This window comes from Gallinula chloropus (genome assembly GCF_964237585.1).
Source record: "Gallinula chloropus genome assembly, chromosome: Z".
In the NCBI taxonomy this organism is placed as follows: Eukaryota; Metazoa; Chordata; class Aves; order Gruiformes; family Rallidae; genus Gallinula; species Gallinula chloropus.
Window position 1 is genome coordinate 36,951,418 of NC_140089.1, and position 27,785 is coordinate 36,979,202.

At 45.0% G+C, this 27,785-nt stretch overlaps 1 protein-coding gene across 1 annotated transcript; it reads right to left on the minus strand.

Moving 5' to 3' along the window:
* Positions 1 to 460: 460 nt before the first annotated feature.
* LOC311203644 (stabilizer of axonemal microtubules 1-like) lies at positions 461 to 27,532 on the minus strand (the record flags this gene model as incomplete). Its single annotated transcript, XM_084278397.1, has 4 exons — positions 461 to 1,437; positions 8,770 to 8,972; positions 11,967 to 12,146; positions 27,456 to 27,532. 4 exons carry the CDS (start codon positions 27,530 to 27,532, stop codon positions 461 to 463), a joined length of 1,437 nt encoding a protein of 478 aa, XP_084134523.1.
* Between the last annotated feature and the right edge of the window lie 253 nt (positions 27,533 to 27,785).

Sequence of the window (27,785 nt, forward strand, 5' to 3'; positions counted from 1 at the left end):
ATCTTTCATGGGAGTTACTAATAAGGCCAGATCTCAGGCTTTCTTACCCACCCACGACTCTTAACTCTGACTTCACAGCATGTAATGAAGAGGCTTTTCTACCTCTGTCATCGTGGACATGGCTGAACTGCCACTACACTAATAATGATGTATGTTACTATGAGATCTCTCTTCTAGTGTCTCAGGAGGAGGTTATCTCTCTCAGTTGAAGGGCAAGGGTTGGCTAAGAAAAAAAGGAAAAAAAAACAAATAAAGCATAAAAACAAGGATCAATGTGGGTTTTCCCCAGAATTTATGTTTTTCATTTGTGCAATTATCCAGACAAAGACAGTGCTCGTGAATTAGGTTTATTATAAGAGCTTTCCAAATACGAGATCAGTGATGTGCTTGAAAGGTGGTTACAAACCAAACCCAGCTGTCATCTGTAATTCACTGAGGTCCTGCTCTTTGAATCTATTTCTCAGAGGGCTGCATCCTCTCTTTCTTCTCCAGTGTCCAACTTGCAGGCACTCTTGGAAGCATGGCGATAGAGATTGTGACCATCAGCATCAGTTCCCTCAAAAACATAACCAGGTGGGTCCTTGTAGGAGGCCAAACATCTAACATGGCCCTTTGGTGTGTAGCTGGTGGCATAAGTGGTTTTAGCATCTAGCACAGTGTGATGCTGTGGGCGTGACCAGCCAGGTTTACAGCTCTTCGTAACTGTGAGCGGATGAGGCACATAGTGGCTCTGAAATGTAGTCAGTAAATCCATTGGTTTTTCTGGGAAAGTCAGCTCTGGAGCATGAGTAATAGGTTTTAGTTTCTTGCACAGCCAAGGCTTATAGTCTTCCTTCATTACAGAAGAGCTGTTGAATGGTTCAGCATAATTTTTTAACTGGGCCAAAGATTGACACATCTTGGCTGGCTTGCCATTTAGGTGCTTGTAATCTATCTGAGTAGTAGTATGAAGATCCATTTTTTCCAGAGGAGGAAGATACACAGCAGGCTTCTTAGTGAATACAGGAATCCGTGGCCAAGCTTGGTATTTCTGCTGAAACTCAGTTGAGGAGGAAAAGGGAAGATCATCGAGAATCTTTGGCTGGTGTGGTTTTGCCAGCTTGGCTGGCTCACCGGCCAGCCCCTTGTAAGAAAACTTGTGGGTAGTGAGGCCATCAAATGGGACTTCATTGGCCTTGTATTTCTCATATTGATGGATATAACGTTCCTCCAGACGGTGTGGTATGTAATTTGCTCTATAGTTTGTTATATTCTCAAAGGGAGTCTTGGTTTTCTGGGACAGCTTCAGAGGTTTGCAGGTCTGAGTGTCAACCGGCCCCCTGTAGAGATAGTCACCCTGAGCAATGGTTCTGTGGTCAAATTTTTCTTCTGCTGGGTGAAACGTGTTGTCTGGTCTGATCATGTCTGTCTTTGGTTCATTCCATAGCACATAGTCATCTGAAACATAAGAGGAATCCTATCTAAGTGCTCTACTGAAGTTCTTCGATGATTTTAGGCATATAACCTGTTATGTTTTGGTTATTATATTTTCCACTGTAATAAGCACTTCTTGATGTTGTAATGATTGATAAATTTTATTTAAAGAGCCCCTGTAGAACAAATTATACACTATTGTGCTAACCCCTGGAAATCCTTAGCATCTACACAAAAAACAGAATGCAAATTGTTCTGTACCTACCCATATCTACAGAGGTGGTGAAAGGCGATGTGGCAAGACTAAATTACATTCTCAGAGTTGCAGAATCATTTTCTGCAAGTGACTGAGCAGGTGCTGACCTCATGCTCAGTCAATCAGAAATCATAAAAATAGAGTATCATGGCATTGGCTTCAATCCCCTTCATTTGCTTTCCTGCAGCTATACTGTGACTGGCTCGGAGCACGTGCAGAGTACACTTCCATTCTTCAGATGCCTCCCTCAGTACCTCTGGGGCAAGGAGAACGAGATGCCCACCATTCCATCCTAAAGCCCACGTCTCTTCCTTTTTCTACCTTCTCATCTGGGAAAGACCTGATTTTGCAACTGCACAGATGCAACGCTGCCTACTATTTACTGAGTTCAGGGTTTTACAGCTGTGCTGTGTGGCATCTCCTTGGCCCTTGGTTCTGCTCTCAGTGGTGCTCCCACTGTCAGTACAAGCAGAAAGCCAAAAGGAGCCTGTAACTGTGCCTCCAATTCTTCTCCATTAGAAAAACTCTGATGGAATTTGCAGAGCAAGCCTTTGCTGATCTGAGGCATTGATTCACATTGTGGAGATGCTCTATAGTCCAGGAACTTTGCAATCCAAATTCACGACTAAAAACACACTTTAGGTGGCATTTTAGAGACATTCATGTCTTCCTTTCTTGGCAGGATACTGGGGGAAAAAACAGGAGGCACTGAGGCTTAAAATGATTTGCACTCAGCCACACTAGAAATCTATTGTAAAGCTGCCTAACTCTCCAACCAGTGCTGCAGCCACAAGACCATCTTTTTTTCCCTTTCTAGTAATCTTGTACAACTTCCCCTAGAGAGCATGATGGTTACTGGTAGGAAGTTGAAATGAAATAGTCTTGGAGCTAGCCCAAGTCTCTTTCTTTTCTGTTTTAATTTTCCCTCCTTTCAAACCACATTGAGTGTCATGAGGCAAATAAGCTTCCAGCTGACTCTGCACAGGAAGGAAGTCTGGATTTCAAAGTACTAGAGAGTAAATGATGCAATTAGGTATCAGGATATTTGAACTCTCCAATCCAAACAGTTATTCCATTTGAATAGCAGTGACTATTGTACTGCACAGATGCCATTACACAAGGAATGTGTTCATTACAATGTTAAATTGACCCACAAAAAAAAGGTAAATGTTTGCCCCAATTAGGTGTCTATTTCAAGTCCTTCTGCTTCAAACCAAGTTGCTCTGCCCTGGCACGTGGAGGAAGCAGCAATCACGGTCACCATCCTTCTCCCACTGAGCACCCTGGTCAGCATGCCAGTCAGCTGAGAATATGGGGTTGCCTGCGTGCACCAGTGTAGACATTCATTTGCCAGCGTTGATGCCACTGGAGCCCTGACTGCATGCCCTGCTAGTGCCAAGGGTGTTTAAATGCCCCAAGTGCTCCTCTTTCCCTGGGGGAATAGGAGATAGGCAGGCACTACCGCACTGGTGGGATGCTGACCCTGTGCCCATTCCTAAGGTCCATTGTTTTCCTGCAGAGATGGTCCAGCAGGGTGAACCACAAGCCCATACAGAGAAATGCCATCACAGGGAATGTATTAAAAAGTGTTCAGAAGTGAAAAGCTGATGAGATTCGTCCCATCACTACACAAGGGTTCATTCAGAGATCCAACATTTCAGGTGCCAAACAAGAGTTACCAAAATACTTTTTAGATTCTCCCATTGTCATTGCTTGAAAATAGTCTGTGCATTTTGGATGTAACCGCAGCTTTTGCAAAATATTTGAAATATGACAAGCAAGTCCATCTGTCTTCAATTTTAAACCCCTACAAACTCTACACATTTGGAAAGCTCACAGGCATTATGAATTTATTTTACTTAGCGTAAGCCAGCAGTGCTACTATTCCTTCAAGATATGTTACAATCTTATGGTAACTCTACTTCTTCTCCCATAGATATTAATAGTTTCCCATGTAGCAATATCTGGAAAGCGTTAGGGGGTACAGGAGGGAACAGAAGATAAGCGTTTCGTGTTATTTGGAGGGTTGGGGACATCTCACTATAGCCAAGCAAGACAAAATGAAAATTAGATTATGTAACTGTACATGGACAGAAACAGCTGTGTATGTAACTTGGCGAATAAGGAATCATAGAATACACTGAGTTGGTAGGGACCCATAAGGATCACCAAATCCAACTCTTAGCTCCACACAGGGACAGCCAAGTCAGAGTATGTGAGTGAGTGCGTGGTCCAGAGGCTTCTTGAACTCAGTCAAGCTTGGGGCTGTGACACCTTCCCTGGGGACCCTGTTCCAGGCTTGACCACCCTCTCAGTAAAGAGCCTCTTCCTAATATTCAACCTGAACATCCCCTGTTGCAGCTTCATGCAGTATCCCTGGGTCACCAAAGAGAGGAGATGGGCACCTGCCCCTTGACTCTCCCTCACCAGGAAATTCAGCCTCATCAAGGGACTTCAGCCTCTTCTCAAAAGATTTCCCCTCCAGACCCTTCACCATCCTCATTGCCCTCCTCTGGACACTTTCCAATAGTTTTGTGTTCTTCTTCTGCTGAACCCAGTACTCAAGGTGAGGCCGCACCAGCACAGAGTAAAGAGGAACAATCCCCTCCCTGGACCCCTGGCCATGCCATGCTTGATCCATCCCAGGATATGGTTGGCCCTGCTGGCTGCCTGGGCACACTGCTGGCTCATGTTTAACTTTTGGAGGTCAACCAAGACCTCCAGATCCCTCCCAGCATGTCTGGCATCCAGCGTCTCACCCCACAGGCTGGATGTGCAGCCAGGGCTGCCCCTTCCCCAGGGCAGAATCCAGCACTCGCCCATGTTAAACTTCATGCTGCTGGTGATTGCCCAGCTCTCTCATCTGTCCAGCTCACTCTGCAAGGCTTCTCCACCCTCAAGAGCTCCTCCCAATTTGGTGATATCTGCAGATTTACTAGACACACTCTATTCTTATATCCAGGTTATTTATGAACATGTTAAAAAGAGCTGGACCTAAAATGGAACCCTGGGGAACCCCACTAGTGACTGTCCGCCAGCCATTCGTAACCCCATTTACTACCACCCTCTGGGCCCAACCCTTCAGCTAATTGCTACCCAATGCATTATGGCTGTGTCCAGTTGTATGCTGCACATTTTGTCCAGCAAGGTACTGTGAGACACAGTATCAAAAGCCTTACTGAAACCCAAAAAATAACATCAACTGGTTTCCCTTGGTCAACCAGCTGCATTGTCCTTTTGTTGTTCAGTAACTCCCAGTATGATTTTCTGCATAATCTTAACAGGCACTGAGGTGAGACTGACAGGTCTGTAATTACCAGGGTCTTCTCTCTTACCCTTCTTGAAAATTGGCACAAGGTTTGCCAGCTTCCAGTCAGCTGGGACCTCTCTGGATTCCTCAGACCACTGAAAAATATGTAACCCCATTAACTATAACCCCATTATTTAAAAACAATTGAGAGAGGTCTCACAATGACATCAGCCAGCTCCTTGAGTACTTGGGATGAATCCCATTGGGGCCCATGGACTTATATGGATCCAGGTGAAGCAGCAAATTGCCCACAATTTCAGGGTTCACTGAGAGTTTATCATTACTGCAGTCATGGTCCTCCACTCAGAGCATCTGGAGTCCCAGAGCCCATTGATTGCATTGAAGACAGCAGCAAAGAAGGCCTTCAATTCCTCTGTTTTGTCTATGTCCCAGTTACTGAGGTGACTGTTCTCCTCAAGCAATGGACCAGTGTTCTCTCTGGTCCTCCTCTTGTTGTAATGCATTTGAAAAGCCCCTTTTTACTGTCTGCAGCAGTATTGGCCTACTCTCTAACTGAGCTCTGTCCATATGAATTTGCTCTCTATAAAGGTGAGCAGCGTCCCTGTAATCCTCCCACATTGCCTGACCTTGCTTCCAGTGGCTGTACACTTTCTTTTTCCATTTGAGCTCTAGAAGATGATCCCTGTACAACAAAGCTGGCCCTCTGCTCCACCTGCTTGACTTCCAGTGTTTTGGAATTGCCTGTTCCTGTGTTTATAGAAGGTGCTACTTAAAAAGAGACCAGCATTGAGGGACCACAATGCCTTCAAAAACAGTTTCCCAGGGGACCTTACTGACCAGCCCACATCTAGTGTTGAAGTTTTGGAAGCAGTTTTCCTCCTCTCACCAAAGATTTTACATCCCACTACTTCATGGTCACTAGACAGCCACCTACCACCACTTTAGGAATCTCCTAGGCCTGTTTGTATTAGCTGTGTGGTGTTCCCAGTTAAAATCTGGCAACTTAAAGTTCCCAATAAAGACAAGAGCAGACAATCTAGAGGTGTCTCTTAGTTCCTTGATGAATAACTGATCAATGTAGTCGTTCTGGCCAGGCTGTCTATAGTAAACTTCCATTACAATTTCCACTTTATTTCTCTGTCCCTTAACCCTTACCCAGGCTCTCTCAACCATCTTGTCAACAACTGACAGCTCCATGCAGTCCAGCCCTTCCATTACATACAGCAGCACCACCCCCACCTCTCTTGCCCTGCCTGTCTCTTCTGAAGACCCTGTTACCATCCATTGCCAGTCATAGGACTCTTACCAGCAGGTTTCACTTAAGCCAATGATGTCATACCTCTGGGACCAAGCCAGGACTTCTAGCTCTTCTAGCTTGTTCCAATGCTACATGCATTGGAGTAGAAGCACTTCAGATGTGCTTCAATGCAGCCCACACCTCTTGTAGAGGACTTAGGGAACTCACTAACACACAATGCCTCTGATTGTAGGATGCCATCCTGTATTTTACCATCAGCCATGTGGACACATTTCAGCTGGACTTTTGGTCCCACCCCTGACTCTGACACACTGCCCCTCGGCTCACTTCGCTAGCCTGGTTTTACCCCCTTTCCCCTTCAGATGTAGTTTAAAGCCTTCTCCACAAGCCCTGCTGATTCCTGGACTAAGATCCTTTTCCCCCTTTGTGGAAGAATCTGCTGTCACTAATCCCAGTGCTGAATAAACCATCCCATGATGAGTTTTGAGAATTTTGATATCTTTAGTGCAAAGTCATCTGACACTAATTGTGATATGCAATAGCATCATCTTAAACCTCCTTAGGTTATAGCGTGTCTTTATGAAAATAGAGTATGACAATACTGTAGGAAAGGTAATTTAATACCTACTCAGCACTGGTTTATATGTTGATTATATATTTGAATGAGATAATTAACTGAATAGCATGTTTCACAATTTTGCACTTGAATAGTGATCATTAAAATCTAGTGTAATGGTTCTGGACAGGGCAGAGCTAACTTCCCCAAGTGGCTGGCACAGGTGAGCCAAGCTGGCCCAGACTGTTTTCCACACCAGGTGACATCACACCTCTGTAAAATGGGCTGATTGGGACTCCAAGACTGTCCAAGCCTGATGAAGTCAGGTGTTGGGTCAGTCTCTGTTATCACCTCATCAGGTCAGTAAAGCGCTCTGTGTCATCACCGTGTGTGTGTGTGTGTGTGTGTGTGTTCTGTCACGGGCTCTGTTGTTGTTCACCTCTCACCAGGCTGTGTCAGTAGCTGTTCCTCATTCCAACCCGTGGGGCTTTGGCTGTTTCTCCTCCCCAGGGGAGGGGTGAGCGAGCAGCACCCCGACAGCGTGTTTCAAAAGTTTGTACTTGAGTAGTGATCAGTAGAACCCAGCGATGCCTGTGGAATAGCAGGACAAAAACCTGTGCTTTTTGTCAACATGGGCCTTTAAAAGGGAGTTCATTCAGTATGCAACTTGATCTTTGAGGGGGTTTGCATGAAGATTTCTGCTTGCAGCATTTTGACAAATACTGCAAATTGTAACCAAAGGCGGCTGTGATACATCTTATTAGAGCTCTGGAGTAACAGTTGAGGTGCTGACCTAAATACTGATAAAAACCAAAGATGGACATCTGGTTTATACACAGAGAAGTTAAGGATATCGAAACACAGAAGGAAAGATCCTCTGCTTGTGCGAAGCAGCATTTTTTTATTGGCTTCGCTGAAGGTATTCCAATGAATACCAGCTGGTGACACTACCTGTGCAAAACAAAGCGCTCAGAATTATGTAAACGTGGGTATTTTGCACCTGTGGGTCATGGTCTTCATGACTCAAGTCATTCCTTTAGAATAGACAGTGTTTCCTGTGTGCTTTCCAGTTTATGCCATTGCAAACATGCAGCTGCACTGAAGTCTGGCTTCCAGTCATTTCAGTTGGGTAATCTGAACACTGCATTCACATAGCTTTTATTTCCATACTTAGTATTTTAAGTTTCTATACTTGTGCAGCATAATAAAAATTAAAACAAAACAAAACAAACAAAAATTTAAGAATTATTTAAGAAATACACTAGCTATCTGCCTAGAAACATCAGCTAGCTGGAAGGCGTGCAGAGGGAGGCAAAATCCTCTGATTTTCAGCTACCAAAACTAGCACAGCTACTGAATTTTTCTCCCACTGCATGCACAAAAGAATTTGTGCTGGTGGAGAGGGAGGAACAGGGCCTCCACAACGACAAACCACCTACACCAAGTTACAGCTACTGAGAAACAAGGGCAACAGGGCATAGTTAGACACACAGATCACCTTTTTTACCAGGAGTAGAGCTTGAGTGCTTCGGACATTTGTGTGGAACTTCTATGTGTATATGATTCCTATATATGCCTCTTGCATATCCAGAGGTTAACTCCACAGCCGCACAGACAAAAAGGGTCCCATGCTTCAGGGTCTTCAGGACCTAGCAATTTTGCACATGTGTCTGATCCTCTGCATGTGTGGACCAGCCCTGCAGCATACCATGAGTATGACCAGTAAGTATATCCTAAAGATGACGATCCTGGACCCACTTGCTAGAGTTCACGTGTCCCTGCTTCTACCTAGAATGCCTGTAGGCACCTCGGACCAAGGAGGGAATTCAGAGAGATCCCAGAGCTGCCATTGATGTGGGGCTGCATACCAAACAATTTGTGTCTGGGTGGTTCCTGCACAGCCTGTTGGCCTACAGAGACAGGAGGGATAAAAACTTCACACTGTTTAGATCTGTCTTCTTAAAAAAACCCAGAGCTACTGGTGAAGTCCTGGAAGAAGCTGCAAAGGCACATACCTTCATAAGTGGTTTTTGTATCCATCTTGGTGCTGGGAATATGTCTCATGACACGGGGCATGCACGGAGGTCTTTGAGAGACAAGGTAGGAGTTATAATCTTGTTTATAAGTGGAGGTTAAATCCATACGCCGATCAGTCTTGACATGCTTTGCAGGTGGTTTAGGTTTCTGTGGCAGCACGTTATGAAGTATGTAATCCCTCCTGTGAAGAATAATTTAATTATATCTTTAGTCTTAAGGAAAAAAAAATGTTCTTTTTTCTGGCCACACGGAGAAATTACTATTTCACCGTATCGCCCCAGCCTAAGAAAATTAGGATAGATACAAGCAGTTAATGAAACACAGGAGCCTTTCACATTTGAAAATCTGGACTCAAAAGGAACTGAGGTAGCTCTGGACAACCTCAGGCAGGCCAGGTCTCCCCCTCTCTCCACCCGTTGAAGTGAATGGCCTTACACAAAGCTACCACTGTTCCACAGTGGAGTTATACCAGTAGAGACATAACTCCTTTGAAAAGCCCCGTAATTATAGTAGGTTATCTAATGTGCATGGGAAACATGAGGGAGGCAACAATAGCTTTCCCAGACAATACACTGTACAGCAGTTCAGCCCAGGGTGGGGACATAAGAACAAAATAGTTTTACAGCGAAACACCAGTTGAGGAAAGAAACATCACCACGGGCAGTCAAGTCAGCTTTTTCTCAGGTAGCATTGTAAAAGAGCTGTATTAAGATACTGGAGTAGTGTTACTTAACTCCAACAGAACACACTGCAGAAACATGACGAAGAGGAAAATAATGTCACCATCTGACAGTCACTGACCTGAACCTATTTCACTGCCCACATCCTTTGGTACAGGGCAGACAGCCTGTTGACTGGCAACGGTGACTTCGGTCTCTAAAGTCAGAGTACTTTTCCACTGGTGTGCAGATCTGTTTTCTCCATTGGCAGCTCCGCAGGAGAAATGCTCAGTACAGGAGATATTTTGATATTAATGCTTTGCATCCTGACTGATATCAGGGTGAGGGGTAAGAGCCTGATCATCTAAATATACTGTATTAGTTACATATTTTAGCAAACAAACAAGGTGCTCAAAAGTCTGTGTGAGCAGAAGAGGATTCACATGGCAAAGTGTTAGGTATAAGGGTAAACCCAGAAATGCCGAAGTAAAAAGTGAAAAAAAAGACATATCCAAGAGCATCAAGAGGTACTTGTAGATATCATACAGGATGTAGGTATCATACATGTCGTAGCCCCTTGGCACACTTTCGCTAGCAACTTGAGGCCAATGTGTTTTCTAAGAGGGGCCAAGAAAAGACAACTGGGAATACAAGGGGGATGCAGTGCACTCAGTAGCCCAGGAAGAGAGGGCCTTTCCCAAGCCACTCACAGCACGCCGCACAATCCCACACCTGATGCAGCCAAGACTGCACCAGAGGCCAGTCACACATCACAGGCAGGCAATTCTTCACCGTTGTGATCAAGGTTTTTCTGGCAGTGAAAGTACTTTTTCCCACTCTGGCTGTTGTGACACAGCAGAACCGGCAGTGAGGATTACAGAGGATAGCTCTGCTGACAGATCTGTGGCAACTTACATCCAAGATGGTACTGCCTGCAACTCCCAGACCTTATCAAGGGGCTTTGCTGTTGCAGTGTGACAACACTTAGTGAAGTCTTATTAGAGAATGCTGGTAAGAAACTCAGTGTTTGCTGGCCTCACAGTCCCTGCAGTTGTTCTTATACACTCAGACAGTCGGTTCTCTCTGGAGTTTACCCGCACAACCCAAGAAAGCTTCTAGCAGCTTTCAGTGGTGGCCCTTTTCTGCTAGGCCTGGATACTATCACAACGGGCACATTTTCTTATCAGTGTTGCCCAGAGGACAGCAAGACTTGCAATCTGACAGCCTCTCCAGGCTCTTGCATTCTACCTTTCCTTACCAGTGTGTTTTTCGAAAGTTGTGCTGAAGTCCAGGAGTAGCAGTTGCTGTGGGAATCCCCAGCCTTGTCTGAGCAAGGATAGTTTTCCTGATCGAATGGGAAGTTTCTAAGGACTCCCTGACAGCCCCTCCACCCCATGGTGGCTCCCCCTCTTCATTTGCCTTCATGAATGAGCCCATTTAGTTATAGACAGACACAAAGATGTCTATCTGCTTCATCTCACGCTGGATATGGAAGGCACCTATAGAAGTGAAGCCTGCTCTTTGAAACTCTGTAATCTTTTTGGTTGTTACTGAAAACTCTCACATTAGACAGGCATCCCAAATGTAAGTCGAGCATTTCAGACTACGTCAGCCACATTTGTGATTTAAATTGGTAACTCTTAAAAGGGCTTAGGTAGGGGAAGGAGTTGGTAGAGCTTCCATATCAGGATGAGGATAAATGGGTGGCATTAGCTAGTAAGACTTAATTACTAGCCATTGGCTAGGTCTCTAAATCAGTTCAGGCAAGAGTAATTGTGCCTGTGATGACAAAGGAAGCAAACATCACAATGAGGCAGCAGCCACTGTTTGAGGAAAGGAGGGATTCCTACTTTTTATGAGTTTCTTCTGTGGACAAGCACTTAGCACATCACTCTACTGGCAGCAGGAAAGAGCCTCGGGAGTTAATTCCATCAGAGAAATGCGCACAGCACAAGTGTGAGGACTCCCAAATGCAACAGCATAGCTGAGAAGCAGAATCAGCCCAGCGATCCACAGTGACCCCCTCAAGGAAATCGCCCACATCCTTTTTCCAACCACCAGGCTCTACCATATTTACACCCCTTTGGGAAGCAGTCACTGGTGTTACAGTATACAAAGTGCCACACAAAATCCAGAAGAAAAGACAAATACTCCTCCAACATCATCCATACTTTTCTAGACGCTCTTGCTGATCCTCAGGAGCCTTCCCAAACCAGAAAGTGAACAAACACTGAGAGCATGACTGTACTTCAATGGACCATGTATTCTCTGATCAGATCACACCTCAACTTCCAGCAAGGGCAAGAAAAAATAGCTGCTTGACTGTCCTATACCAACTGGCCTCAGACCTTCATCCCTCTTTCATAGAGCCCTCATGAGTGTTTGTACCACTGCAACATCATTCTTTTCAGGTTCCCCTTGTGGAAAACAATAATTTTTTTTCAAATTACTCATCTCTCTCATGCACACACATTATCTAAGTCATAGTCCTCACTCTCTTTCACTGTTTTTCATACTTTGAAGTTGTGGTGCCTTCCATGGGTATCTCTGCCATCTTGTACACTTCCTTTGGCTTAAATGAGCCTCTGGGAAGAGCTTCGGGATGAAGAGGGTATTGGTCCATATACTCTGAGAGCATACATGTCTTCTCACTCTTCTCATAGGGCCTAGTATCATGATGTGGACAACGGTGACATCTGCAAGAGCAACAAATAGAACAGCAGTGAGTGACTCACATGTAACTGATTAATAATACTTCATTGTGTAAGTTGGCTGCAGATGGCAACTACAAAATAGTGGATAAGTGAATGTTGCAATGACTGCTACAGTCTTGTTTATTTAAAGTGCAAAAGCATAACTTGCACAAAGAAAGGGTTGTTTCTGTCTACTACTATAGCCCACAGTCAAAAAAGTCCACGAAGCCAACACAAACAGCCTAAAAAAAGCAAGCTCACCTATATGAAGAAAGAAAGCAAGTTAATCTGAGATATAGCCAAGTGTGCCACATTGTGCTGGACTAGAAACTCTACTTAACGCCCCTTTTGTTCCAGATTTCATAAATTTATTATCCTATTTTGCTCACATATTGAGCTCACTTGTGTAAACAAGTGAGAAAAGGATAACAGTTCAGGAGTCTCTATTCACTCACACTTGGGCAGAACTGCTCTGCCCATCTCTCTTTCTGAAAACAATTGAGTCTGGGTACTGCAAAACCTCTCCATAATTTCCACCAAAATGAGGACACTGAGAATAAACTGATTTTCTGAGGGACCTCCCTCCTGACAGAAACTAAAATGCCACCATGGATCATCCATCTTTAGTGACCTCCTCCCTTCCACACTGGCACCAGGCCAGAGTGGGGAGGGCAAGGCTCATCCTGCCAAAAAGATGTTTGGGATCCCACCCTCAAACTTCTTCCCAGAGGCATAATAGTTTATGCCCCTTTTTTGTTTGAGTCAGTCCCACTAGAGTCAATGCAAAGGTTGCTGATTAAAGACTTCAGGAACCAGCCCACAGGAATTACAGTGAGAGGAAGAGGCCTCTGGGTTTATGTCTCGTACATCATTCCTGCCAAAGTCAGTGTTTTCCCTACTGGATGTATGTTTTCCATTGCTAGATCTAGTTCAGAGCTGAATTACTCATTTGAAAGGGCTTCTGTACTTAACAAAGTCTCAGTTAAAATAATGTTGAGCAGCCTAAGATCAGTAAATGTCTGATGGCCTAAATTTATACAGATAACCCATGGTCTACATAGACCTTCAAATACTGAATCATTTTCCAAACTAGCACAAAAATGGAAGAAGGGCACAGAAGGCTCAAATAAAATTCATCAATCTTTTGACAAGCCAGTTTCTCAATCCGATTAAAAATCCTTCTGTGAAATCATAAATCAGGAAGAGACCTAGTACATTCATTTTTGGCTTAGAAAAGTTTGGAGTCTGAACCCAAAGGGAATCCTTACTGGGAGTAAGGCTGACTGTCCCTGTCAGTTAAAACACTAGAAGAGTTCAGGAGGGAAATCTCACTAAAAAAGAAAGAAAAAAGATGCCCCACTCTCTTAGGAACCCTGTAAAATTTCAGGGTTTAGGTTATTAGAGGAGAGGAAAACAGGAAAATTAAAAAAAAAAAAAATTAAAAGGATTAATATTCTCACTCTTGCTACATGTGACCTTGTTGGAATGGATTTTGTGACAAAACACTTCAAAACATAGGCTGCACCAACACTTTCTGGCCCTGCTTGTGGTCTTCCAGGGTTCTTGTGCGTTATTTCTCGTTCTCCAAGGGGAAATAACCTGCATATTCTTTCTGCTTCAAATCTGCTGGTTTCACATCACCCCTAAGTGCACTTTCATCCCCCTACTACTCTCCTAAGGTCTATGACGCAGCAAGCTAGTCTTCCCCTGGGCTTTTGAGTGTGTTGATGAGGCCCTTATGTTAGCTTTTCATGGTAAAACTGCACTCAGGCTGCAGTGGGGAAATCCCTATACCACCTGCTTCATCGTGGCCCTGCATATGGTGCAGACACTGGCCAGTAGTAGTATTTTGAAGCCGTCAGGAGCAACTGAATGACACTTCACTAAATCCATCAGTTTGTATGCCGTTACAGCTCAGTCCCACGCGTAAGGTTTGGCAGGGCTCACTTGCAATGCTGGGTTTCCCAAGCAGTCCAGAGTAGAGGCTTTGTGCTGCTCCCTGCCCATACCAGGCAGGGTCTCTGCTGCAAACACATCGTCCTCGCATCCCCGATGGACATTTGCGAGACGGTCCTGCACCTGCTCAGTGTCACTGTTGGCACTGGGGAAGGTGAGGGGTCCTGTGGATCAGCAGGACAAGGTTTGGTAATGTAGGTACCCCTCCACAGGCCCCACAGGAGCAAGCAGGTAACAACAGCCTGTGGAGCGTACGGTTTCCCCTTTCCCCAGCAGACATTGCTGGCAGCTTGAGTGCCGGTGGACCTCTCAACAGCCCAGGATGGAAAAAAGGTCAGGATCTCCTGCAGATAGGAGCAGATCCAGGCTTCCAAACTCTTTGCCCTAAAGGAAAGATAAGCCTTCAGCATAAACTAGCAACACGGGTAGCTTTACCCTGCAAGCACTGACCCACTTTTTCCGAGTACAATTCTGCTGTCTTTGTTGAACTTCACCGCACACAACAACAACAACAGAATATTTCAGAGTTAGGTCTTGGGAAAAGCACTTTCCCACAAATAAACGCTTTGACAGGGATGAGAAGTAGATCTGAATGTTTTCTCCTATTATTTTACACTGTCTCTGTGCAGAAAATGATCACCAGTGATAATTCACCAACATAGCATACTATAAGAGCTTTGCTTCTGCATCCACATAGATATTCCTGAAAATATGTTTTTTACTGGAGGCTAATGTAAAGAACAGAGCAAGACTCTTAACAAGAAGTGGAACAATGCTAGACTTTGAGGTTTGCGCCACTTTACCACTTCATCTGGCATGATAAATATTTATAAAACCACGACATGATTCTTCAGTACTGAAATCACTGTTAAGTGACTGGATCAAGTTGGCATGCTAATGTCAGAGGCAAACAGTTAAAATTGCTGTATAAATGTTTTGATGTTGCAGTTGGCAGTTTCTAAAAACTGATGAGACCTACATTTTGACATTTCTTACCCTTGCCTGCTTAGATAATTCTAATCTGATTTTTCACTCATGCAAATTGTACTTGACTTGACTGAGGTGCATCAACTTAATCCAGCCAATATTCTTAATAAAAGACAACAGCAAAGCAGCACAAAGGGGCTTTTTTGTTTACTAAGATTTATAGAAGAATAGCAGGCTCTTTGAGGGTAAAAAGAATGCTGATCACCTACCTTCAAAGAATTTGGGTGCATCTAAATAGAAGTTGAGATGAAATGTGAACAATTTACCGGAATGTATTAATTACTTGTTTCAACCAGGAAGGGAAACCTGGAGCCAGGGCTCAGGACCAGAATCCAGGTAGTCTGAATTCAATTCCTGCATTCACCACGGTCTCCCTGACCAGCACAGCTCTCTGCCAACTGAAGATAAAATACAGCCTTCTCCAGAGGAGAAAGAGGAGGAATCCTGTAAGATTTATTAATTTCTTAAGATAAGCCTCTCAGACGTACCTGATTTTTTAAACTTCTGATGAATAATAACGGATAATGGCAGCAGGACTAAAATGCAAGTGGAATGGTAAGAAAACCCTACTAATGAAATCTTAATGTATTATGCAGCTTACTGCTGTAATTAAATTAGTATTCACAGAGGTCATGGATGCCGTGTCTTGAGTATTATTGCTTGAGAGAAAAAACAACGAGGCTTAGAAGTGCCTGAATGACATTCCGGAGAATTTAGTTTTCCCTTGTAAAAAATACTGGTCCTCAGACAGACTCTCACAGGGAAAAGCAACATCTCCTTGACCACATAATCTACTTCTTGTACCATCTCAAGTTTCCATGAGTGGTCTGGTCAAGTCAATATTCTAGAGTTCTCCAGTTTAGGAGGAATGATGATGCTCTTCAGAGAAAAAAAAGGTGTAAAAATGTGGCAAAAAACCAGGGCAAACTCTAATAGCAGGAATTGATTGCCAGCAGTCGGTCTGCAGAGAAAATGCTGAAGGTGAGTCTTTATTTGTGCAAATCTCTTCTCTTCCAAGCAATGGAGATGCGGTCAGAGGCCCAGCTACCTGACTGAGTTATGAAAGGATGGATGACAGAGTAGACGCTTGTGAAGGGAAGAAGAGCATCTATGTGCAGAGTATCAAAGTATATCACATAGAAATAATGAATATGGTAATAATATCAGGACAACGAAAACACATTATGGACAGGGCATATGGAAAGTACAAGGCTCTACATTTCAGTGGTGAGTGGTTTTGAAAGAAAAAGTAAATCCACAATAAAAGCAAGATATCCTTTGAGAGAAGTCTGAAGTCCTTGAGATCGTAACACTACAAAAAATGTTAACCTTTGGAAGGTTAACTGCAACTCCCACGCAGCTCAGAAGCTTTGTTCCTTTGTGTCATACCAGAATACTGAATCTGGATGCCAAATTTCACTTTTTCCCCAACACATACACTCACCAAATGTTAGAACAGATGGATTAGTAATCACCTCAAACTGAATAAAAGTGACAGTGGAGAAAGAGGTTTCACACATCTGAATGCACACAGTCTTCACTGTGATTTCAGACCTAAAAAATTTAACAGGAGCGCATTTGTAGAAGTACACTGCTCCTCAATGCTGAAAAAAGAAATATGCAATTGCTTGGTCTTCCAAATTCCCCCTCACCAGGATGCACAGGTTCACAAGAGACCGTTTGCAAAAACAAATACTATCTTCCTCCCTCTTTCATACATGTCCTCTTTGAAATAAAGCAAGCAAGGATTGACTTATTTAGAACAAAGTATAGCAAGTAGAAAGGAAGTCTTAAAGATCCCAGCTGCTATTAACCCACATAACTGTGCAAAATCAGGCAATCGTGCAGACAGAGTAACTCTTTTATGTTTTCGGACCTTACACATCCTAGCTAAATGCAGCAAACAATGGAGAAACTGAAGGCAAAACTCCCAGGAGCAGCCACGGCAAGACCACGCACTAAACATTTGGGACTCTGCATTCATTTTGGCAGCTGACCCAAGACACTAGCAAAAGGAAGGTCCAAGCAGTCCAACAGCTTCAGTAGATTATTTGTGGAAACAGTATCCTTTCAAACTGCAATATGCTCTTGACAGGAATCAGGTAGATATCTACGTCCAGAGATACCAAATTTGGGTGGTAATGGGTTTAACTTTCAGGAAACGAATACAGAGAGTTATCTGTGCTCTCCAACTGAGACCAAAGTTTCCTACCGGTCTCCCCCAAGAGTGCAGTCAGAGTGTAATTAGACCTGTCACGAAGTACTATAATGTCATCCTCACTGCAAGGCTGAGAGCTCTCAGATTTCAGCACATTAACACAGTCACTGCAGATCACATTTTACACAAACTGTGATGGATTCTGTGACTTACTGAAGCAAGACCTAGTGAGGTCTGTCCTTATGTGCGCACCTAACCAGCAGCGACAGCGCAAAGACCAGCTTCTTTTGCATCTCAGCTTGCACAGCGTTACCACAGATCAAGCAGAGGCGCACACCTGACATTCCTCTGAGACCAAACACAACACTAGAAAGGTATTCCCGTGATTATTACCCACTGTTGATAGTTCAAGCAGGCAGGGATGCAATCACAAAGTGTAGCCTGCGCACTATCAAGAGTTAATTTCGTGACCTCGGGCGCTTCGTTGGGGGGGCGGGTGCCCAAATAATATTTTCTTCTATCCCCACTTGTGGGAGGTGGGGTTCAGAGCGGGTCAGGAGAACTCAGGAATTGAATCAGTGGTTGAAAGTCTGGTGCCTGCACAAGAAATTTGGGTTTTTTGACCAGGGAATGATGTGCTCTGCTCCGGACATGAGTACTGCTAATGGGGCTCGCCTGTCCCGTAGAGGAAAGCGGATCCTAGCTCAGGAGATGGCAGGGCTCATTGATAGGGCTCTAAACTAGTTAGGAAGGGGGAAGGGGATATTACAAAGGCCGCTGGGGTAAGGCAGGTGCTTCGGGAGTCACAGCACAAGTTGATGGTTGAAATAGATAAATGCCAACAACACAATGGCAGACTTGGGGGTGTTGCTCCGCATGAGAGTAGGGATAACTCTGTGGATTACCCCGTGAACTCCTCAGTGGAGCCGCTTTCGCCCATCCCCTATCGAAAAACTCGCTGTGAGCTGTTAGGGATATCTGCATCTGCTGCCCCACTAAAATGCCTTTATACAAAAGCACATAGCATGGGGAACAAACAAGAAGAATTGGAGATCTTTGTGCGGTCACAGGGCCACGATCTCATTGCAATCACTGAGACGTGGTGGGACAGCCTGGATGACTGGCACGCTGTCATGGATGGCTACGTGCTTTTTAGGAAAGATAGGCTAGGGAGACGAGGTGGAGGAGTTGCTCTTTTTGTTAGAGAGCACCTAGAATGTATTGACCTCCACCTGGGGAGGGATGAACCACTTGTCGAGAGCTTGTGGGTAAGAATTAAAAGGCAGGCCAGTATGTGTGACGTAGTCGTGGGCATGTACTACAGGCCCCCTGATCAAGAGGAGTGGGTTGATAGTGCATTTTATAAGCAATTGGAAGTAGCCTCAAGATCGCAGGCGCTGGTCATTATGGGGGACTTCAATTACCCAGATCTTTGCTGGGCAAGCAGCACGGCCAGTCATATGCAGTCCAGGCAATTTCTGCGGTATATGGAAGACAACTTCCTGATACAGATGGTGCAGGAACCTACGAGGAGAGGGCGGGTGCTCGACCTTGTTTTTACTAACAAGGACGGGCTCGTTAGGGAAGTGAAGGTCGGGGGCAGCTTAGGACAAAGCGACCATGAAATGATCGAGTTCAAGATCCTGAGTGGAAGAGGCAAGCCAAAAAGTAGGATAGCTACCCTGAATTTTGGAAGAGCTAACTTTGATCTCCTCCAAAATCAAATAGGGGCTATCCCTTGGGCTGCTCTGTTTGAAGGAATGGGAGCCTGCGAGAGCTGGCTAACATTCAGACAGCACTTCTTCCAAGCACAGAATAGGTGCATCCCTTTGAGTAAGAAATCGGGAAGGAGAGGTAGAAGACCTGCGTGGATAAGCAGGGAGCTTTTGAGTCAACTCAAAGGGAAGCAGAAGACCTATAAACTGTGGAAACAGGGTCTGAGATCATGGGATGAATATAAGGATGTTGCCAGGGCCTGCAGGGATGCAACTAGGAGGGCTAAGGCCTGCTTAGAAATTAAGCTGGCAAGGGACATAAACGATAATAAAAAGAGTTTTTTCAGGTATGTGAAAAGTAAAAGGATGACCAGGGATAATGTAGGTCCCTTGTTGAATGAGGCAGTTGTCCTGGTAACGGGAGATGATGAGAAGGTGGAGATACTGAATGCCGCCTTTGCCTCGGTCTTTACTCCAAAGGCTTCTCGGGACCCAGATACCAGACGAAAGTAGGAGTGGTTGGGGAACGAATGGCTCACCTCTAGTTGAGGTAGGGGTGGTCCAGGAGCGACTCAAAGGATTGGATGCACACAAATCCATGGGCCCGGATGGGATACACCCACGTGTGCTGAGAGAGCTGGCGGAGGTGATTGCGGAGCCGCTCTCTATCACCTTCGATAGGTCCTGGACTACAGGAGAAGTGCCTGGAGATTGGAGGATAGCCAATGTCACTCCAGCCTTTAAAAAGGGCAAGAAGGAGGATCCCAGTAACTATAGGCCAGTCAGCCTCACTTCTGTCCCTGGAAAGGTGATGGAACAGCTGGTTTTGGATGCCATCTCCAAACAACTGGAAGAGAAGAAGGTCATGAGGAGTAGTCAGCATGGATTCACCAAGGGGAGATCGTGCTCGACCAATCTCATAGCCTTCTATGATGTCATCACCAACTGGGTGGATGGAGGGAGAGCAGTGGATGTCATCTACCTTGACTTTAGCAAAGCTTTCGATACTGTCTCTCACGACATCCTGATAGAGAAGCTGAGGGAACAAGGGATAGATGAGTGGACAATGAGGTGGATTGAGAACTGGCTGTCGGACAGGGCTCAGAGGGTCGTGATCAGTGGAGTACCAGTCCTTCCAGAGCGTTAGAAAAATCAAGCACAGCTACGCATTTTGCGGTCACGAATGGCAAACAGTAGCTAACACACATTTGAGTGAATTAATTGCCCCCTGGTCGCAGACAGGAAAACAGTCACCCATTCCACTATGCTGCCCATTGCTTCTTTCTTCAGAAGTCTGTGACACAGCAGTGCTGTGGGGGAAAATGGAAAGCGCACATCCTCGTGAAGGAGCTGTTGAACCAAAGCTTGCTCTGTGTCATTGACTTGATTTTCTTAACAGTGTGGGAATGGCAAGAAGAAAAAAATAGAGATATATAAACCTTGCATGTAACTGTACGACTTGTTTCTACCACGATGTTGTCAGCTGAATTGTGCCTACTCAGGTGAAGGCACATTCACCACCCTTTCATTTTCTCTTGACAGCCAAATCGACTGTCTTTCTGAAATGCATGAGATTGTGTTAAAGCACTCGTACAATTTTGTGGTTTTCCTTACTTCCATGTGCATCTGTCAGACTTTCCAAATTGCTGACATACTCTCCTGATGGGAATTCTAAGTGCTCCTTGTCTCTCATCAATAACATTGCTTCTCGTGCAGTCATCTCTATGGAGAAAAAGGCCTATTTTTCTGGAAATTTAAATTCTGGAAATCTTAGAGAATCACTGATATCTTAGTGCAGCTCATACGCGTTCCTGATAGAAGCCCTAGACTGACTCTCGAGTGTAATAATGCCTTTCTATTGACAGAAAGTTTTACACAGTGTTGCTAAACACTGTAATTGACAAAGCACACCCCTGTTTTCAAAGCCCTTTCTGGAAATGCTGGGGAAAATGAAGGGGCTTTTCCCCAGGACTCTTCTGTTTTGAAGATGCAGGTTCTGAGCCTATCAATAATTTGTAGGCACAGTTAGGACCTCCTCCAGTCCTTCCGACAGCCAGCTAGGACCTGAGAGGCTACACCTCATTCATTCACACTGAATACACAGTTCCTGTGGGTTTCCCATCACAAAAGTCTCTGCAGGAGTCAGGTATGTGGAGGCAAAAAAGGGCTGCAAGCTGAAAGCAGCTGCTCTCCTGTATACAGAGATGGGAACAAGATGTTGGAGGCTGTAAGAATCAAAGGACACCTGAAACTAGAAGAAGCAAACGGGCTTGAAAGGCTTCAGAAATACCATTCAGTAAGACAATAAAAGCACTGTCTGGTCTTAGACACAGTGTTGAGGGATACTGATGGATTGGAGGGAATTACAGAGAGCCCTCAGAGGTAAAAGAAAATGCCTACCCAGGGCTTAAGTGGAAAGGAAGAGGTGTGGGTATCATAGGTTTGCATGGCAAGGGTTGGGTCGGGGGCTGCAGGGGCGGCTTCTGCAAGAAGCTGCTAGAATCTACTTTGGAAATCTGTATTTTCCTTTTAGCGATCAATTTAATTAACGAGGTAACTTGCACTAGTTGTAGAATAACCCGGCAAAATATACTACGTGTCTTTGGCATGTTAAAGCCTCCTGACACTGCTGCATTAACTCACAAGTACGTGAACTCATGCTAGCTTGCTAGCCAGAGGCACTCAGCCCCTTCAAAAACCAAGCAGAACGGGTTGAAAGTCCGTCTGTGTGCAGCCTTTTAATGCCAAGCAGCATGCACAGCAAGATTTATTGCAAAAATATGTGGAAATGCTTGGAATCTGAAGTTGCTCATTCCTGGCTTTTGGCCTGTGCAAACCCCCACCAGTGGTGTTTATCGGGAACACAGGTGCGCGTCTTGACCTAAGGGAATGTCACAAATGAACTTCTGCCACCTTGCATACTAAAAGAACTGTTTTGATAACACTGCGGTGACTTTTTCAAGTTACCTGAAAATGCTGACCTCAAATTACAGAATTGGAAGTTGTCTGAGGTAATCTTCCTCTTAAGCACCATTTACAACACTTGGATCTTGTAAGAGTTAATGGAACCAAAGCTGCAAAATGAAGCATTCAAAGGCAAGGAAACACTGGAATTACCATTGCCTGTGGCGCATCAGTCCAGCCCTGTTGTTGACATGGAGTATGGTACAGCTTAGCTTGCACAACTAAACACCAAACTTTGCACAGGCAAAGACTCACTTGAGAGTCACAAGTTACACGGAATTCGATCTTTTACTAGCTGGATTGGGTGCTTTACCTCTCCTCTAAGAAAACCACCTGCATTTTCCTCTCCTTATGTTCTTCACGGGGAGCTTTTTGCCAACTGTGAAGTTAATTCTGCAATATTTGATTGCAACGGAAATAGAAAATTCACAAATGTATCTACCTCTGACATTCTGTGCTTGTTAACACGCTAAACATTTATCACAGTGAAGATTAATTTACAACTAGAGGGTAAAAATCATCTGGGTTTCTCTGGCGAATAGCTTATTTTCTATTAAAGACATAATAAAACATCTGCAAGAGCTGCTCAACTCCACTTTTTAAGTAATATTTACACAGGCTTTTCCTTGAATCAAAAAGCATCATGCACCATCAGTCCCAGTTAACCAAGCCAGAATGCAAGCAGGTGACACTCCACCCAATTCCTCTAGCAGTTGGTCTTCACTCTTGCCTGGTTTTCACCCTAAGCATGTGCAGCTGGGAAATGTTGCTCACAGAGCACCGTGTCTTGAGACATGAGAAACCAGCACGTGGTAATTCTAAGGGGAGGTACAGGATTCACATGCCCAACTTCTTTCCAAGGGCAGCAAATTCTTCACCACAACACATCCAAACTAATGGCAAGAGGAAGGAATACAGATGCACCGGTGTTAGTCTTGGTGTTTAGAATATCCAGCAGAAAGAGGACAGCGACTTGCAATTCTCTATGCCACTTCATCCTACTCTAACTAGCTCCTGATGAACTGAGGTTGACTCACATGAAAATTACTGAGGCGTGCTGCATCAAACATTTAGATGAACATGCTCACAAGAGCACTCAGAAGGCAGTGCTGTCATCACTCAAATGAGCATCAAATATTGCTGGGGTACAGGATGCAGGTTTGCAAATTACTCTGTCAAACCACGCAACGTGAAGTCACAGGGCTTCACAAGTCTGAAAAATAATACAGTACTTACATGCAGTACAGACACTCCTTCCCTCAGGGAACAGAAAATACTGACTCAAACTTAAGCCTCACAATCACCTGCCAAGATGGAACTCTAGGAAACAAACTGAACTTGAAGGTCACAAATTCCCACCTGACTTTAGAAATCCAACATCTATGCCAGTGCTTATCTTCAAAACCCTGCCAAGTGCACCTATTTGGTACCTTCGTAACACTGACCTGAGCATTAATTCAAAGAGAGAGTAATTTTTGGCAGCTCTTTTCCCTCAGACGGTACTGAAGGAAACAAACTATGAAAAAAGAGGCAACTTAAGGAAACTATTTTTGTTTGACTTTAAAAACAGGTGTATTCTATTGTTAACTTGTCTTCGTTTTTTCCTTTTTAATAATTTACAGTTTTAATGTTTTATTTCATGTTCCAGCATTTTTTACTCCTACAATGTGATGCTGATGCCTCTGAAAGAAGTTACATTACAACGTGTGACATCACCAAAAGGTCTCTTCTCAATCCACTTATATTACAATTCAGCAAATAAAGATTTTGAAATAACATTAAAAGATTATTTTTGCACTCCTACCTACACGATATGGAAAGAAAATACTGTCATCATATTAAACTGTAAATGCTTGATAAAGTCAGGATTTTCTAAGCACTAGCACACCCCACTATTTTCAGACTGACTGGTTACAAGAAACAATTTGTAAGACCTCCCCTTCAGACCCTTCCCCATCCTTGTTGCTCTCCTCTGGATACTCTCCAATAGTTTTGTGTCCCTCTTCTACTGTGGCACCCAAAACTGCACCCAGTACTCAAGGTGAGGCCTCACCAGCACAGTGTAGAGCGGGACAATCCCCTCCCTGGACCCCGGGTCATGCCCTGCTTGATGCAGCCCAGGATACGGTTGGCCCTCCTGGCTGCCTGGGCACACTGCTGGCTCATGTCTAACTTGCTGTCGACCAAGACCCCCAAATCCCTCCCAGCATGTCTGGCATCCAGCGTCTCACCCCCCAGGCTGGATGTGCAGCCAGGGCTGCCCCTTCCCAGGTGCAGAATCCAGCACTTGCCCTTGTTAAACTTCGTGCTGCTGGTGATCGCCCAGCTCTCTGACCTGTCCAGCTCACTCTGCAAGGCTTCTCCGCCTTCAACAGTCAACACCTCCTGCCAATTTGGTGTCATCTGGAAACTTACTTAGATACCTTCTAGTCCTGCATGCATTTATGGAAACATTAAAAAGAGCTGGACCTAAAATGGAGCCCAGGGAACCCCACTAGTGACTGACCCCCAGCCAGATATAAGCCCATCACACTCTGGGCCCAGCCCTTCAACCAGTTACCCACCCAACACATTGTGGCTTTGTCTAGTTGTATGCTGGATGTTTTGTCCAGCAAGATACTGTGAGACGCAGAATCAAAAGCCTTACTGAAATTAAAAGAAAATAACATGTACTGGTTTCCCTTGGTCAACCAGCTGGGTGATCTTGTCGTAAAAGGAAGTCAGATTGGATAGACTTCCACCAATGTTGGCTGTCACCAATGGTTTGCATCTTTGATCTGCAAAAAACAGCTGTCCATGTTCTCTAAGCACCTAATTCTATTGAATCACAGCTGCAAGACAGCGGCAGCTTGCTCATCCAGGGCACCCTTCTTGCTGGCATCTGCCTGTACCAGGTGCTGCACCTTCCGCTGCCCAAAAGCCGCCACGAGGGACGGGGCCGCCCGGCAGGGCATGCGAGACCTCAGGAAGAAAAGTGAGGCCATGACTTTTGAATGTCAGTCTCAGCCCTTCTCTTACTGGTATAATCAGCTTTCAGGAGTTGCAGGTTTCTGAGATCAGTGAGAAAGTTTGGGACAAGACTTTGGTGGAGGAGGAGCAGGAAGTCAGGGAACAAGCAACTGCCATAACCAGGTGCACAGAGCACCCACAAACATGCAGGAGTTGGCCGTTATCTTTACCATCAAAAAGTTGTGACAATCACTGGAGGGTTCCTTAGGACTGGGAAAAAGCAAATATCACTCCTGCCTTCAAGAAGAAGATCTGAGGAACTACAGGGCAGTCAGCTACTCTGAATAGGAAGGCCAGTGTCACTCCAATCTCCAAACACAGCAAGGAGGACCCAGAAACTACAGGACAGTCAGCCTTACCTCCATCATGGAAAAGGTGATGAACAGCTGATTCTGGTGGTTATCAACAGATATCTAGAAGGGCAGGTTATCAGGAGTGGTCAACACGGATTCACCAAAGGGAAATCATGCCTGACCAATCTGATAGCCTTCTAGGACAGCATGACTAGCTGGGGGGATAGAGAGCAGTACATGTTGTCTACCTTGACTTCAGCAAGGGTTTTAACAGCATCTTTTATAACGTTATTAGTAAGCTTAGGAAAGCATGGACTGGATGAGTGAGGTGGATAGAGAACTGGCTGAAGGGCAGAGCCCAGAGGGTTGTGAGAAGTGGTACAGGATCTAGCTGGAGGCCTGTATCCTGCCGTGTGCCACGGGGGTCAGTGCTTGGTCTGATCTTGTTTAAAATACTCATCAATGACCTGGACAAGGGGACAGATTGTATCCTCAGCAAGTTTACTGATGATACAAAGCTGGGAGGTGTGGCTGACACACCTGAAGGCTGTGCTACCATTCAGGGAGATCTGGACAGGCTGGAGAGTTGGGCAAAGGGTTACTGGATGATACTTAACAACTGTAGGGTCCTACATCCTACCGAAGAAAAACCCCAAGCACCAACACATGTGAGGGTGTGACCTGCTAGGAAGCAGCGCTGCAAAGGAGGACCTGGAGGCCATGGTGAATGACAAGCTCTCCATGAGCCAGCAGTGCGCCATTATAGCCGAGGCCAATGGGGTCCTGGGGTGCATCAAGAAGAGCATGGCCAGCAGGTCAAGGGAGATTCTCCTCCCCATCTACACTGCCCTGCTGAGGCCAGGAATATTCTGCCCAGTTCTGGGCTCCCCAGTTCAAGAAAGACAGGGAGCTACTGGAGAGAGTCCAGCAGAGGGCTACCAGGATGACTGGAGGACTTGAATACCTTCCATGTGAAGAAAGGCTGAGGGAACTGTGTCTGTTTAGCCTGAGGACGATCAGATCACCACATCAATCTGAGGTTAGATGTCTAGAGAAAGGGGGCAGACTCTTCTTTGGGGTGCCCCATGACAGGATGAGGGGCAACGGGCATAAGGTAGAACACAGGAAGGTCCATCTCAAGATGAGAAAAAACGTATTTACTGTGAGGGTGACAGAGCACTGGGACAGGTTGCCCAGAAAGGCTGGGGAATCTTCTTCTCTGCAGATATTCAAGACCCATTTGGATGCAATTCTGGGCAACGTGCTCTAAGCAATCCTGCTTCAGCATGAGGGTTGGACTAGATGATCACCAAAGGTCCCTTCCAACCCCTACAAATCTGTGACTGAGGCAGCAAGATTTCTTTTTATCCCTTAGTAATTTTATTCTTAACCTGCAAGTATGGCAGAACGGATGTTATATGTGTGACCAGAGAAGGCCATGTCAAGAGAAGGGGGATAAGGCTGCTGAATAAATGTTATGTGGAACAGGTGAGGGAACTTGGGTTGTTCAGTCTGGAGAAAGGGAGGTTGAGAGGAGACCTGATTTCTCTCTACAACTACCTGAAAGGAGGCTGCGGAGAGGTGGGGGCTGACCATTTCTCCCTTGTGACAAGTGACAAGAGGAAATGGAGCCAAGTTACACCAGGGGACCTTTAGATGGGATATTAGGAAAAACATCTTCACAGAGGGTTGTTAGGCATTGAAAGGGGCTGCCTGAGGAAACGATGGGGTCTCCATCCCTGGAGGTATTTAAAAGATGTGGTGCTGAGGGACGTGGTTTAGTGGTGGTTGGCAGGCTAGGGTGATGGTTGGACTTGATGATCTAAAGAATCCCTTGAAACAAAGACAATTTCTATGATTCTATATAAAAAGGGCTGAAGCTAATTGCTTTCAAGAACAGTTTGCATACACTGCCACAAGATGGAGACTAGTACAGCTGCTAACGAATCCTAGTATTTTCAGTTGTCTCTTCCATTTGTACAGTTCTAGTCCTACACCACTTCCACAATTAGCATGTTTACGGTGGAAATACTACTTTGTATTACATCAAAACACAGGCTCAAAGCCAGTAATGCCCATTTGAAAGCCAGTTTATGGCCAAAAAGTGGAAAGCTCTTAAGAGATCCCAAGGTAACGGCAGTGAGTAAGATGGCAGCCTTAAAAAGCAGTATAGCCTGTTAACCAAGTAACTGCTACGTCCAGCTCTTTCCCCCGGCGTTTTCTTACATACCCACAGGAGCACAGCTGACAAAGGCACTTCTTCCAGAGTGGAGATGCGTGCAAAGGCACGGGTGATGCATGAGACATGTTTGCTAAGAAAAAGAGTCAAGTTTTTCCCCACAGACGCTTAACAGCAGAAGGGGGGAAAAAATCCAAAACCCAAACAAGAAAACCACCACTCTTCAACAGCAGCATTCCCTGGAGAATGACCCAGGAACCTCCAGAACCAGGGGCAGAGCACACGCCATCGGATATACTGTACTACACACTCCAGCAGACCAGCTCCTTCCCTTGGGCAGCACAGCCCATTTCCTTGGGTGACATTCCAACCCAAGCTCTG